This window comes from Aptenodytes forsteri, unplaced genomic scaffold (assembly GCF_000699145.1).
Source record: "Aptenodytes forsteri isolate BGI_AS27 unplaced genomic scaffold, ASM69914v1 Scaffold147, whole genome shotgun sequence".
In the NCBI taxonomy this organism is placed as follows: domain Eukaryota; kingdom Metazoa; phylum Chordata; class Aves; order Sphenisciformes; family Spheniscidae; genus Aptenodytes; species Aptenodytes forsteri.
Window position 1 is genome coordinate 1,982,878 of NW_008795320.1, and position 15,475 is coordinate 1,998,352.

The window sequence follows — 15,475 nt, forward strand, 5'->3', positions numbered from 1 at the left end:
GAGTCAGCTAGATCCATCCCCGGGGCCAGGTCGTAGAGAAAAGAAACAGAAAAGAATCCAAGTTTTACATCATTCCCGTCTTCTTTTTGAGCCTGTTGCAGTCAAACTCCACGAAACTGTGAGGATTAAGAGTGATTTTTATAGTAGGAGATGATGATGTTATCCCACGTTTGGCAAAGCTTGTGCTTTATGAAAAATACCACAAATAGCAAGAGAAGCAATTAAAAGAGTAGCAAACACTCCTACAAGTGCCTTCTTGCCAACAGACATCATCTTCCATTTATTAAGTGAAAGAAGATCATTTTAGTACAAATGGCTGCTGGGGAACAAAGCAAGTTACCACAGTCAGTTCTATGCTGATACAATTATATACTCATCTATAGTGCAGGACTGAAAATAAAAAATCCAAGGAAAAAGTAAACCAGCCTGCATATAAATTGTTACGGAAAATAATGGCCCACTCTCCCCTGACAGCACTAACCCTAAGTGTGACGCTGCTCGCAAATGGCAGCGTTAACAGGGTAACTAACACTATTATTGACATCGCATTTCCTGCCCAAGTAACAGATTTGCCCTTCACTAATTTCAGCTTTCCCACTTCTTCCTGGGGAAATAAAATATTAGGACCTATTTATAGAAGTTCATGGTTTTAAATTAATTTTTTTCCTTTACTACAGCTGTTTTTAGTGGTTGATTACTGTTTGTTGGACCAGGTGATCCTTTGCCAGCTGGCTGTGGCTTTTATTAGCTCTTTTAAGAAGACTTGATTTAGAGCTCACAGTTACATTACAAGGACAGCAGCTCTGTAATGCAGACCCCTCAAGAGGAGAGATAATTAGGCCTCATGAAAAAAATTGTGTCCGATTCTTTGAACAAAAACCGCTCTTGTTTAAAGAATGTGGTGCTGTAGGCTAATATTTAACAGCAGTCTTTCTTCTCTCGCTCAGAGCTGGTACATGCAATTAGACCCTGCCCTCCATCAGATATACTGGATATTATTTTCTGGGAGCATCTCTCAAAATGGAGGAAGGCCACCCTGTAGCAAGTACAGAATATACCTTGAGAATTGTATTTCTGGAAGTAGGGCAAGAGGTACTGGTGGAAGGACATGGTGAAGCAGGAAGAGAGCTGAAGAGGTGCTGAGAAGGCTCTTGTACAGGGGAGGGGGAGGAGAGAAACAAACATTGCAGAGAACAGGAAAAACGATGTGCTGGGAAATGATTAATCCACCCAAAGGCCCTTGCTAAGAAGTGGTGGGACAAGCTCAATGATTTTTGGCAGCCATGAGCTACTTCTGCTCTGCTCTCAACTCCCGTCTTGCAACCAGATGTGTTTAAGTACAGCTTCATCCCATTCCTGCCCCAGACATCACATCCCCCCGTCAGTGTCCTTCACTCCATTTCTGGCAGCTCTCTGGCAATATGCCCCTTCCCATATGTGTATTTTACAGCTGTCCCATGTCCCTCCACCTCCAGTAAGTGTTTCTCAAGTGAGCAGGAGCACACAATCCATGCCGGGGGAAGGGGGCGGGTGTCAAGTTTAAGAACTGGTGTTCTGTATCCTGTTGTTTTCCTACCAGGATTGTTCCCGTTTCCTGCACTGTCTTATCTGGAGCTGAAAAGCCAAAGCACTCATATTTACTTGCTTTGTGTGTGCCTCAGGTTTCTAATCTGTGAAATAGACATTATAAGACTTAAGAGAAACATAGCTAGGACTACTACAGGGTGGAGGGACAGGAACAAAGTGGTTAAAGGGCTTTCAGTGCCTATACAATTAGTTTCTTTATTTAGTTATCCTGCTTGCATAAGCCTGTGTATGTCACAGAGGGTTTCAGAGAACCTCAGCATACCATAATGCTGCACAGAGTCCACTGAAATGTAAAAAGAGTAAGATTCAGATGTTTACATTCTCAGGTGATTCCAGGTACCTGTGTTCAACAGACCTTACAAGAGAATCACTTTCAGGAAGTGCTGAGTATGGTTCCCCCCCCCAAGGGCTGAAACTAGACACAGAAAAGTCTTAAAAGGGAATAAGCATTTCAATGCTTTCAGTCAGCCTTGAGTTTTAAGAGCTCCACTGAAATGCTGTAGACTTCTTTGAAATTACTTGGCCACGTTTTCTTGAATACAGAGGTAAAATAAGCATATACTGTGCTGACATCTTAAAAGCTTACTGTGTAGATCAGACTCATGAAAAAGCAAAATCTTGCAGATTTTTTTTTTTTAAACTTTTTTTCCCCTCTAATGACCATGAATTCACTTAACTATAGGTTATATTAGTGCACTAACTCCCTATGGGTTAAAAAAAATTAAAAGAAAACATTTACCGTACAGCTTTGGAATGTCCTGTTTTTCTGCACAAAGGTGTGGGTCCTGCATACACAGTGTCCATTATCAGATGGGAGCCTCTACTGGGAAGATAATTAAAATGCTGCATCACTCACAGCCATGCAGATACAGAACCAGACACAAGGTTTCAAAACAAAACTCAGCCCCCAAACCCCAACCCCAGAACCCTCCCCCACAGGGATCCTGGTTTTGTTGGAAGCAGGTAAAAATTGTGGCAATGGTCAAGATGGATTTTTATTAATTGAAGAGATGAAAAATATGTCAGTTCAGCCTTTGTGGGTAAATACATATTTCATTTTTTTCCCCCCACTCAGTTGTAACTGTAAATTCAGACTCATTCTGCTTGACAGTTTCTTTGGAGGTGCTCTCAACTGATGTAAATATGAGAGCAGGAGTGGGCTGAAGAAGTATCCTTAGTTGGTTACCAGAGCCTTTATTTGGAACTAAATATCAAGAGAAAAAAGCTTTTTTTTTTTTTCCTCTCAAAGAGATCAGGAAAAGGAAAACATGTGCTTGGAGATAAGGAGAGATAAAAGCATTCCATTTAAAGATGCCTGTGATAGAAATCAAGATGTTCATCTGCCAAGTCAGTAATTTCATGGCCTTATGACCATGCAGAGCTTCCGTTTCTATTACCTTTTCCCACACTAACTGTAAGCACCAACTTATTGGCATGAAAGTTTAGTTTGTCCAAGCAGCTCAGCCCGTTAGGGAGGAATTACACAGGCTGAACTTGACGATAAAACTCTCTGACTTCAGAAGGGGAAAAACAGTTCTCCCCTAAGTTTACATTCAGCTTTGAGGCACAGCGAGGCCCAGGAATAGGCTGTGAATTCTCTGTCCTTGGAAGGTTTGAAGACAGGTTAGACGAACACCTCTCAGGAGAAGTTTGGGCAGAGCTCATTTTTCTGTGAGGAATGAGGACAGCTGAAATGGCCATTTGAGGTGACTTCCAACCCTGTTTTCTGATTCATTAGGAGTGAGATCACGGTGACAGTAGATCCTATACAACACCTAGATTAACAGAGGTCAAGAGCTCAAAATGCATTTGCTGCTTTAAAATAGGTTTTTTTGGTCTGTTTTTTGTTTAAAGCAAGCAGCGGATTTCAGTTCGAAAATTCTTTGAAAATCCTAGCTCTGCATGTTTCACAAGCTAGCATATGCAAACAGCAAAGCATTCTAGGCTAAAATTATCTGTACTATTATTAGAAAGCCATAAGAAGGAACATATGGATTGATACTAGCGTAAGTGCAGAAGGGCCTTCCAGAGCTGTGCTGCCGTGCAGCAGTTTCACCCCCAAACAGGAGCGGTTCCGATGCCTACTGTTCATTCCCCATGGGGAAGTATAACTGATGTGCTGCGAGAGATTTGACCTGTGCTTTTCTCTTTGAAAGGGACATGTAGTTCCCTGCCCTATCTCCTGAGGTTAGAGAGGGCTGTTCTTGTATGCTTTGCTTTTGTTTGTTTCCTTTCCTGACTTTGCCTAACTACCGAACACTCGTTAATTGTTATACAGGTATTTGTCATTTTAGTCATTACCCCCGCTTCGCTCAGGCAGCAGACAGGCTCCCTTGTGCTGGGCAGCGTGGAAGCCCACACCACTTTCATGGCTTTTTTTTTTTCCCTTCCCCTTCCTGCTTGGAACAATTAAACTTTTGCCCAAAGATTTTGCATGCTTACTCACTTAGGCTTCGCATCCAGCAAAACATGTTTAGCTTTGGCACCAGTCACTTTCAATTTTTTTTTTTTTTTCCCTTCCCCTTCCTGCTTGGAACAATTAAACTTTTGCCCAAAGATTTTGCATGCTTACTCACTTAGGCTTCGCATCCAGCAAAACATGTTTAGCTTTGGCACCAGTGGATCGAAGCATTCACTTAAGATTAAGCATGTGGGTAAGTGCCCAGCCACCTGCAGCCTTGGAGCTCAGCAGCCTGTTACTCTGCTGCCCCTTAGTTTCTGCAAGTTTGGAACTGAGAGCAGGGCACCTGTAAACACCCTTCCAGAGGGCTCCTCCTCAGTGCAGGAGCTTGGCCAAGAGGCAGTTTCACATCACTGGGTTTTGTTGGTCTCAACCCTGCTCTGGAAGCCCCTGCTGCTGGATGGTGAGGATGGGAAGGGCGAAGGCAGCTGCCCCCTCCCACAGCCAGCCAGGCATCTTTGGGTGCCCCAGGCCCCCTCAGACCAGCCCTGCTGACAGTGAGGGGGTTTGGGTTAGTGGCCTTGGGGAACCCGAGGTGACCCCATCCTGGTGCCAGGCTGGAGAGGGAGAGGGTAACGGCCTTCCACTGCATGGTTTCCACATCCCCACCTCATGTCACGGATGCTGGCCAAGCCCTGCAGCAGTCACCACGCTTCGCCCTGCACATGGGGCTGGTGGCAGCTGCCCCTGGGCAGCCCGGCCAGTCACACTCTTACATCCCTTCCTCAGGCAAGGCTCCTCAGCCTCACCCAGGTCCCTCCTCGCCCTGCCACCTCATGCGGAGCTGGTAAGTACGGCCAGTGGAGGAAGGGCACTAAAGGCACTGGGCGTAGCCTCTGCCTCAGATGCTGGTGCACAAAAGGGCTTCTGCAGTTTGGCAGTTTCCTGCCTGTGCACTGACAGGCTTTCCCTCAGTTTGACTAGCATACTGTGAAATAAATCCCTGCAGACAAACACCGCATTCACGGATTACAGAGCAGCCCTATATCTGTCAGCTGGGATGGGCTTCTCCCATCTTCTGCAGCTTGCTCGGAGAATAGGAGCATGCAGAGCAGGAGACCCGGAGGCTTGAGCTCACGCACCCGGTGAGGACATGTACTCACAGTGTGCTGGGCTGTCTGCACGTGCATGCTCACCTTCAAAGCCAACAAGCGCCTGTTCTCACCAGGAAGCCGCGTCACATTTAGGCCAGAGTTGCTCAAAGAACCAGTTTAGACAAGATTCCTGCATCCAGTGTTTTCAGTCTGGCATCTTTTACCACCACTAAATGCAAAGCTTTTAATTAATAATAGACTAAGATGCCTGGAGCAAAGACTGCCATTATGAACTGTAAATGCACGCGGTATCAGTCACATAGCATCATAAGGCTTCTTGGCTCTCTTGCAATATGTATGTTGACGGTAAGTTATGTGACTGATTGTTCTTCTCTAACCTGTTACACAGAAATGACGATGACTTTCTAGACTACCGCACAGAACGTTTCAAAAGAGATGGGAGAATTTCAGATTTAGTCTCTAGTAAATATGAGTTACATATGCAAATAACTCTTTAGTTAGGAAACTTCCTCTTCTTTTTACTATTTGAAAAGTCAGATAATGTCAGAATCTGAACTAGCTTCACTATTTCTGGTACTTCTGTTTCTGCAGTTCACTATTTGGAGAAGTAAAGATTGCTAACCACAGCCTGCGTTCAAAATGCCAGGGCTGAAAGGAACATCTTGCAGAGTCTGGTTTTTAAAATTCTATTTTCAATATTTATATTTTGTTTCAATTTTGATTGGTACACTGTAGAGGCTAATCCTGCAAATATTTACACAAGTCAAGCTTTCTATATATAGTTCATTTGAGCTCAATGGGAGCTCACCTTAATGAAGGCACATGTTCCGCAGTAGCATTTATTTTGGACTGAGCATTGAAAAAATTTAGTTGCATCTGCTAGCCAGATTTTTTTAATATATATGTATATACACACACACAGACACACACACACCCCTATGATGATTATTTTAGGTTCTGAGAGAAAGAAAGAATATTCAAACAGTCACTTACTGATCTCCACTTGAGAGAAGGCTCAGTGAGATAGAAAACAGCAGCATGGTAAGTATTCTTTTATAGCATAAATGATACCATAGACAATTGTTTCTAAACAGAATCAATTATGGCATTAAAAATTGTAGATTTTTTAAGAACAAGTTTTAGATATGTGGATGCAAGGTCCATTTTTTAGTTTCTGAAAAGCATCCCACAAACAACTTCTTCGTATATCCAATTTCCCTTTGATGCAAGTAGTGCTACCATTTTGACAAACAAAAGTAGTATGAGCCCTGTTGGCCATGGGGAGGCGGGAGACTGAGGAGCTGATTCCTGACACTTTCCCTTATTATTTTCCATAAGTGAGTACAGAATTGGCCATGGGTACAAGCTTGCTCGGATCACAGAACTCAGGCTTGCAAGCAGAGCACTACACTTTAGCAAGTTACCCTTCCATTAGCTGAGCTATGGTTGCTGCTGGGGTGGTTCAGTGAGAGTGTTAATCTCTGTTATGCTGTGGGTTTAGAACATGCACGTGAACAGCTACTGTGGCTCAGCTGAGGTATGATAATTTCTTAAGCTGAGCTACTTGATCAGGACTCAGAGCCCATAGGTACGCGTAAGTTATATCTATAATAAATTCATCATTCCAGGACCATGCCCACAAGCTACCCTCCAGGTCTTCAAAGTGGACACATTTACTTATTTTAAAGAATGAACAAATTGTTTTTTAAAAAGAATCATGAGAGGAGTCACTGATCTACAATTATTGCTCTGTTGGGACAGGGCTAGAAACAGGCCCCAGGACTGCTATTTTATGCACATCAGCTTTCACTTATCTCCAACACATTTTTACAGAATGAGAGTGTCGGTGATGGAAGGTGCAGTGATGCCAGTTCACTTCGCATGGATCTCTCCAATCTTGTGACCTGGGCACACACTCATGGGACCATATGCAATCAAATCCCAGCCTTGGAAATTGTGCAGAACATGGGTCATCCTACCAAGGACAATTCTGTTCTGTGGATATGTGGAGTTGGACATGCGTATCACTGGCAGTGTGGAAAATTATATGTCAGAAGCAGAGAAGAGACTGAAGCTGTAGAAAAGAGAAAGAGGTTAGTATCTTCTGAGGTGTCATCAAGGGAAGCTAATTTAGATGAAAAGAGGTTCAGGATGACCCCATCTTTTGAGAGGGCTAAAGCAGATGCTGTTAGCACAGGGTCATGTAGCAGATCTCCAGGGGTCACTCAGCAGAAAGACGACACAGTCTACATAATACATAATGAACCATCACCCAGAGAAAATCGGAAAAGTAGCAAAATAGCATGCTTTGCAGCGGAGCAGCATTTGTCAATATCTGGTGGTGAGGTCAAAACTGACAGACATAAGGTGAAGCTAGAAAGTAACGAAGATCTACAAATCATATCTGATGAAGAACAGTGTATATCGGATGAAGACCACCAAGGAGACAGAATCAACCAGAATATTCTGTCAGAATCACCAATTAAAGGTGTGACTGCTGAGGTAGATTTGCAAATGCATCGCAATCAGATGGCATTTAACAAGCTGACAGCCACCCAAACATCTGGCTTTGCACCCATAGGAAAGCCACCCCTAACTCTTGCCTGCATTCTAAAGTCCCCTGTCAGCAATCAAGAGAGCCTGGACAGAAGCTTCTTGAGGTTAGGTCCTCTTAATCCTGCAGGGTCCATAACCGAAACTTCTAGAGCAAGAAATTCCGCTGGATCAGCAATACCAAAAGAACATTTAAAATCTGTTCCCGTCTCCAACATTGAAGCAAAGGCCCAACTCGAGTCACCTGCCTCTGTCACATTCTTTGAGTTTGAAGCCACTGTAGATGTCCAGCAGCAACTCCAGCTGAGCCCTCCTGAGCATAGCATACCAGGTATAGGCTTAAGTGGGAACATTACTGAAAACCCTGTTGAGGAGAGTGAACCATCAGGATCTGGGCATGCACCTCATCTTTCAGCCTCATTGAGTCCAGAGAGCAAGAATGCAGACCATTCACCTGCATCTTCAAACAAAAGTAAGAGAGTCTGGAGTTTTATTCCTGGAGGGGTTTGTGGGTGTGTGGGTGCATTCTACTAATCAACTTTCCCAAAATTAATTTAAAGGAAGGTGAGTTCATATAGCTGCCAAAATCTGTATTGTAGCATCTAAGTAAACGCCTCTGATTTGGCGCACTCTGTTTCTACTAAAAGGGATGGAAAAGGTTCCTCCCTTGAATCAGCACTTCAACAGATAATGCCATTCACTGAGGTACCCAAATGTGTACTTGACTGTAGCCCAGCCATAACTACCCAGTTTGAATACTTTGGTCTTTCATTTTACTATCACCACGTAGTATGTTGGCTGTACTTAAAAGAGTCCCTGTGAGAAACTGGAGCCAGAGATGGGAACTTGGCTATCAAGAGAAGAAAACAAGAGGAAGTAACTTTTAAAGCAGTGAAACAGAGAAATTGTGGCTGAAACTCTGGCTGCACCAAAGTCAATGGCAAAAATCCCAGAGATTGCAATGGGAGCAAAGTTTTAATCCTGCATATTAAATTACATGAGCTAAACAAATTGCTTTAGTGCTTTTAAGAATTTTAAGATTTTCATACACGCTGTCCTTGGAATCCTGCTGGAGTGGGGAGGGTTATAATTGCTCGAACATTAACTTGCAAGATACACTGCTTACTAGGGAACTTTCAGTACCAAGGTTAAGCCGTGCAGAGAGTGTATTTTAAATGTTTGCATATCATAAGAATATACTGTTTGACGAAGATTTTAGAAGCCTAGCTTGCGGCTGTTTTAATCCTGCTATAAAACAGATACCATCTGCACAAGAAGGAACAGCTGATGTGCAGTGTTTGGACATTATCAAAATTATGCTAGTTTCTTGCAAGTAGTGGGGAAGCCATCAATGGAATTGATTTAATTCATTTAATACAATGATCATATTTTAGGATAGGTGTGTATAATACACTGGAGCCTTAATGCCAGGTACATATATGTTATTTAACCTAATGATTAAACACCTCAAATAGAATGCAAATGTCCAGGTTTTTAAAGATGTTATAGTAAAGCCACAAAATTTGCATCTGTAATGATTTGAGTGCCTGCAGGTGCTATTTCACATTAATACCAAGTAAACTGCCGACTAGTCAGTTCTGTGGTTTTATCTGCTAGTATCTAGGTGTAACATTGAATTATATTTTAAAAATCTGCCTCAAAGAGTAAGAGTATATGTTTTCCATCCAGTGGCTTAATGCCTTGGCTCCATCTAACTGAGAAGCAGCCCCCAACAGTGTGTGTCTCACTTCCACATGCTCAGTATGAGAATCCCATTTCATATTCCCCAAAACCTGTTCTGTTCCCACAGTCACAGTCCAGCCCCGTGGCCTTGTCCGTGGCACACCAGGTGCCCAGCCTGGCAGAGCTGCTGTGGCACTGCCCTGTGGCCACGCAGGATGCTTCCCGACTGACCGCATCTCCAAAACTCCTCCCTAGCAGGAGGGCAGGGCTGTAACTACACTGCCCCCCCTCCCACCCCAAATACACCTGTCCCACTGCACCAGACTTTTATACCTATTTCTCTGCTGAAATAATAACCTATCTATCTCAACTAGCTGTAACATTAAAGAGCAACAGTCTACTGCAGGTTTCTGCAGCGCAGGGGACTAGACAGCGTCCTTCAGAAGAAAAGAGATTACTGAAATAGTATTTTGGGGTTTGTCTGTAACACAATGGGTGGACACTTAAAGCACCATTAGTATTCCTGAATAGACTCAGGGTTACAGACATTCGTGTTCCTTATGGAGCCACAACCGTACAAACTGGCACAGTTGTTCTTTGTGAACACTATTTGACTATTTTTGTAATTGGCAACATATATCATCAGAAGGGACTGGGAATTCATCTGGGAATGTCTGTGTAGTAACTGTTTCTGCCAAGATAAATGGCTTATGGCTCAAGTGAGGCCTCTGCATGTATTGGTTTAGAAGCCATTCATCTCTTCACATAGAGCAGTCAGTAACAAAACAAGCAAAAAAACCAAAACGGCAGCACAGGGATCAGTAGAATCCACCTCAGTCCAGCCGCAGCATTTTAAGATAACAGCTAAGCGTGTATAAAATAACTTGGTGCAAGAAGGGGAATCTCTAGATGTTGGCTCTAGAATCCTTTTCAACCTACCCCTCTTCAGCCCTGGAAGAGTCACAGGCGAGCAGATGGAGCTTTTCAGCAATCCAAAGAATTAATTTCTCATGCTACATCAAACTAGGTAGATGTGGTATTGCCATAGCAACTTGAGAGAGAACCCAACTGGAATCCTGGCAATCCTTTAAAAAAAAAAAAATTACACTTTTACTCATCTTTTTGTTCTCCCTCACTGTCTACCCCTAACTTTAGTTAATGTTTTTATTTCACAATGAGAGTTCTCCTGCCTGAAGAGATTTTTGTAAAGAAGAATGCTTTGAAGTGTATTTTGCATAATACAAACTATATCATACAACACTTTGAACATATGAAGTGGATGCTACTTAGTCCCGAGGCAGATCACAAGATCCACGTACAGGCCAACTCCCATCTATTTTAACAGAGCAGAGTTTGGCCCCTGCAGTCACCATAAAATACACGCCAGAGTAGTTGCAAATTGATGAAAGTACATCCAGTCCATTTTGGGTTGCTTGGGCTTCATAGCCAGCACTGCAGGCTCAGGACTGCAGCCACTGGTTACACGGCTGGTCCCACGGGTGTGGGCCTACGAGCACACTCGGAGTCAACTCCAAAAATCAGCCAGAGTGAAGTTCAATGTCAAGCCAAGCCATCAGTGACAGGTCTGGTCTCCAGTCCTATATTGCTGTCTGAGAAGGCCCATAGAACTTGCACCAATGCTTTCCACCCCACAGTGGCATTCAGTGATTAAATCTCATTAGGAACTCATTCTCTCCCACTTAAACATAATCCAAAAAGAAAGAATATCTTAAGTTTATCTACATGGTAGTATGCAGATTCACCAGCCAGGTGAGAAAGAACAAGAAAGGAGGCAGTCCTTTCCCTGTCTAGGCTGGCGCTGTCAAATGGTGCTGGCTGGCTTGTTGAGGACATGGATCTAAACCAAAGCTTTAAAGGAAGGGAGTTGCCAAAGTCCCATAATCTCTGAATTACTTTTAGAAGGAAGGTGAACATTATTCTGCATCTCCTTATATTTCACTGATCTCCTTGTAAGTTCTTGCTGTCCACAAAGCTGTGTCTTATCTTTTAGATGTGTCGAAGAAGTGGGAGAAGAAGAGAAACCGCAACGCTGGCGATATAAAAATTTTCAAAGACTGGCTGGTTTTACATTGCCCTTCTGAAATGCGCGAGATCTATAAGCTGCCACCCAAAGACCTCGATAATTACCTGGCCTCGTTCTACAGTTCTGCAAAGAGACAGAACGGCACAGATTTTTCTGCCAGTTCTTTGCACTTCTTTCAGAGCAGCATAGAGAGATACCTCAAGGATCACAACTATGAGTACAGCGTGGTTAAAGGGTTGGAATTCAGAGCGTCTCAGGAAGCCTTGAAACTAAAACATCAGCACCTATCTCAAAAAGAGAGAGAGGGAGAGTGGAATATTTTGGAGAACCTGACAGATGAAGATGTGGAAAGTCTTCGTAAGAAGGGACTTTTAAGTAAGACGCACCCTCATGGCTTTTTGCACCTCATGTTCACAAATATCATTAGGGGGTTTGGGGCAAGTACACATAGTCGGAGCCATAACGTGTACTGGGGACAGCTTGTGCTAAAAAAGAATGAGGGAGAGCTAGAGTACTTGGAGTGGAAGGATGATCTGAGTGCAGAGGTACATACAGGGGAGTCGGGTCCACGTCTCTTTGCCAAGCCTGACAATCCAGGTAACTGTCCAGTCGCAGATTATAAGGAGTATGCGAAGAGGAGGCCACTGGATATGCTTCATGACTACGATCCACTTTATCTAGCTCCCAAGCCTCTGTGCTCCATATGGGACCAAATATGGTACTGTAGAAAGTCACTGACAAAAGCCAAAATGGAAAAGATCTTGAAAGTGATTATCCAGCAAGTCAAAGGACCTGTAAAGAAGTCCAAGAAATAAAGGTACCTGTTTAGTTTCTGCTGTGCCACTTTTTGATAGGAGTACGTTTCAAAGTAGCCTTTGAAAGGTTTAAGTGGCAATATTTAGTATAGGTTGAGGAGAACATCCTTCTCCTCAGTTTCACCTTAGAACATAAGTAATCTACAAATTTGCATCACCTTAGCTTCCAGGTTAAGTGAAGAACTTCTATTGTTCTTTCTATTAATGGAATTGATAATTCAGTAAGTTAAATAAATAGGAGAATCTTAGGTTTCATGTTTGCAAAACAAGTTACTATTCTGTATTATTAATGACATGATAAAATAGCTAATGTTAACATGGAGAGGGCTCAGTAGCTGAATAGCTTGGCTAGGAGTTTAAGCTGCACTCATATTTAGGGGAGCTGACGCTTGTGAACAGCATTTAGTCTGTAGTATAAGCCTATCGTAAAAAGATAAGTAACACGAGTTAGTTCTGGGGTGGAAGGAGAATGATGAAATGCCACGTTTGCCAACTGCTGATCCATATCTCACAGGAACGCTTCCAACAAGGTCTATGTCATTTTTCTTAGTGAAAGATTTGTAGATGTAAGAACTTGTGACTGTGTTTTAAAAAGTTACTTAAAATGGCTGACAGCGTTGAAAGGTTTTATGGTAAGTGTTTTCCCCAGAGTGCTAAATATAGCTACATAAATACACTTTGGTAGACGTAGTCAACTTTTTTTCAGCTGTTCAAGTACTATGCAGTCAATATATTGTCTTACAGTCCAGTCAAGTTGTTGGGTTGAATTGTTGACATAACTCAATAAAAGAACATTTTACTCAGTCCCGTTTGACTGGTCTGTTTGTCTGTTCTGCAAAGATGAAGCCAGTAACCCCAAACTAGCAGGTAGTGGTTTCCTGGAAGGCCAGCGCGTTCACTTCTCGTGCTCAGGTTTCTCCTGCTCTGAGCCTGTTGTTATTCAGCATTACGGAGCTGACCCCGAGGAGGATTTGGGCTGTTTGAAATCCCACAGAGCCCACGTTCGTGGTTTCTTAACAAGGTCTTTGTGGTCAAACCCTTTACCAGAATTGGTCCTGTTCAAGCAAATAACTTATAGATGTTTAAAGAGCCATAAAAAAAGACAAGCTCACTTACTCAAATGCTTGGAGGGCATCTTCCAGCTTCCCTCGTGCTGTCAAACGCAGACGGCGTTACGACTGCCGCAGCCATCGCTGAAGGACCCGTCAGTGCCCAGGTCAAGCCCAGCCACGCGCGCAGCTCTGTGCCCAACAGCTCAGAGCCAGAGCAAACCCCCTCCTACAGGGCTGGGCTTTACTCACCCTATCACAAGATAACCACCAGATCAGGCTTTTCTTTCCTCTGTGCTGATCTGTTTAGTCCACACCCCAAAGCTTGTTAATGAAAGGTGCTGCTGCCTTAAAAATCAGGTGGCACAATTAGCCAGCAGCGTTCAGTTAATCCCGTCACGAGCACATGGGCACCTCCTGGTTCTCTGGGTGGCTACAAGAGAGAACAGGGCGAGCAAGGGGACAGGCAAACGGCTGCCCCCAACACACCGTTACCGGGCGCTAGAAAGCAAACCTCCCAGAAACAACAGGTCACCCCGCAAAACCAGGATCGCCGGCCCCCCCCTTGCCCCAGGCTGCCCGCAGCAGCGCCCGCACACCCGTGCCCTTCCCCGGCCCCAAACCTCTGGCTGGGATTACAGGGCTGAGCCCCGAGCGGGGCTGTGGCGGCCGGGCCGGGCGCGGAGGCTTTGCCAAGTGGGCACGGCAAAAGAGAACAGAATTTCGTAGCGCTGCGTGCGCTAAAGATCCGTGCACGGCAGTCTTGCCCTGAAGAGAGCCTGAGGAGGGAGAGCAGCCCTCCCGCCGCTAATAAACCCCGCATTTCCCAAGGCCACATGCCACCGGCCGGGGAAAGACACTTGCCTCTGTGTGCACAGGATATCTGTGGATCCCATTTATTTGTGTCTTACGGTGTTTTTAAGCTAAAATTCTAGTTAATTGCGCTTCATACAAATGAGTAGCATCCCGTGTAATATGCTAAATTAGACCTCATCGAGGGTTTGACTGCTGCTCACAAAGGAGAAGATCAGCCGGAGAACTTTCATTTCGTAACAGCGAGGACGTGGTAGTATCAGAAATTCTGAGTAACTGTCCCAGGGTATGTCTTAGCAGCTCAAACTGCAAACCTCATTTCCAATAATTAGGAAATTACCCATAGTTGGCTGTTGCTAGGAGCAGCGTCTGTGGCAAAAAAGGCTTTTCAAAGATCGCAGCCGGAGGACTTTGAGTACGCTTTTACTTTGAAAAAAGGACAAGAGGAAAACGGTATCGCAGTCTCCATTTCTATTGCGTGTTAACGATGTCCAGTTAAAACAGGGTCAGTTTATCGGCTAGAGGATGCCTTTTCAACCTCATACAAAAACTATTCTGTGAGTGATCTAAGAATTGAATGTTTATGACTGAAGTCAGGATAAAAATACTTGTAAAAAGTTTGTATTTTAATTAAATGCATTTGTGCGTGTATTTGGTGGAAAAGGATTTCTGGGGACATCTTTTTCTGCGAGAAGTGAGACCGAATGCTCTTGGCTCGTCAGCGGGACGCCCTCCAGCCCTCGGGGCCGGCAGAGCTGCGGCCTGGGCGGCCGGAGAGCCTGCGCCCTGGGGAGACGGGGGCTGTCGTGTTCCTGCTCCAGCCCTCGCTTTTCACCCGTCCCTGCACTTCATTGCAGGGCTCAAGGGGAAGGGAGAAAGGCTCGGGATCATCCGAGGGTTACACACGTGCTTTTCATCTCTGCATCGTGAGAAAAAATGATTAGTTAGGGCGGAGACCAAGGTACAACGCAAAGTAATTTGATCAAGGCCGTGGATGGGATGAAGGGCAGAGACCCCAGGTCCGTCTCCCGCCTTCCCAGCCCGCTCCCCGGGCAGGGAGCCGTGCTGTGGTGGCTGCATGGCCTGGTGGTTCGGTGGAGGAGAGATGTGGATGTTGCCCAGCTCCTACCCCGATGGGGCAACAGGGCTCTTCCAGCCGCGCTGCAAGGGCCGGTCAGCGACGGAGCGAGCCCTGCGCGGGGTTTGCACCCCCAGCAGCCACGGGAGCCCCCCTGGGCTACCGTTAGCAGCGCGGGACCAGCCACTCTGTGCTTTGCAAGAGAAGGGAACGCCCAGCGGCTTCTGCAGAACCAATTTCTTTTCCCCTTTTTTTTGCACGGAGAGTTTTGAACCCGCCTCCGCTGCCAGTTGAGAGACCAGCGGGGAAGCAGCAGCGGGGAGCCCGCCGCGCCCAG

At 44.7% G+C, this 15,475-nt stretch overlaps 1 protein-coding gene across 1 annotated transcript in view; it reads left to right on the forward strand.

Annotated features, from left to right (window-relative positions):
• Positions 1–13,001, forward strand: part of LOC103899335 — a 26,164-nt gene extending 13,163 nt beyond the window's left edge. The window contains exons 5-6 of the mRNA XM_019472214.1: positions 6,937–8,128; positions 11,351–13,001. Of these exons, the coding sequence (XP_019327759.1) occupies positions 6,937–8,128; positions 11,351–12,198 (2,040 nt within the window). The 3' untranslated portion in view covers positions 12,199–13,001. The remainder of the gene's footprint in view (positions 1–6,936; positions 8,129–11,350) is intronic.
• The last annotated feature ends 2,474 nt before the right edge of the window (positions 13,002–15,475 follow it).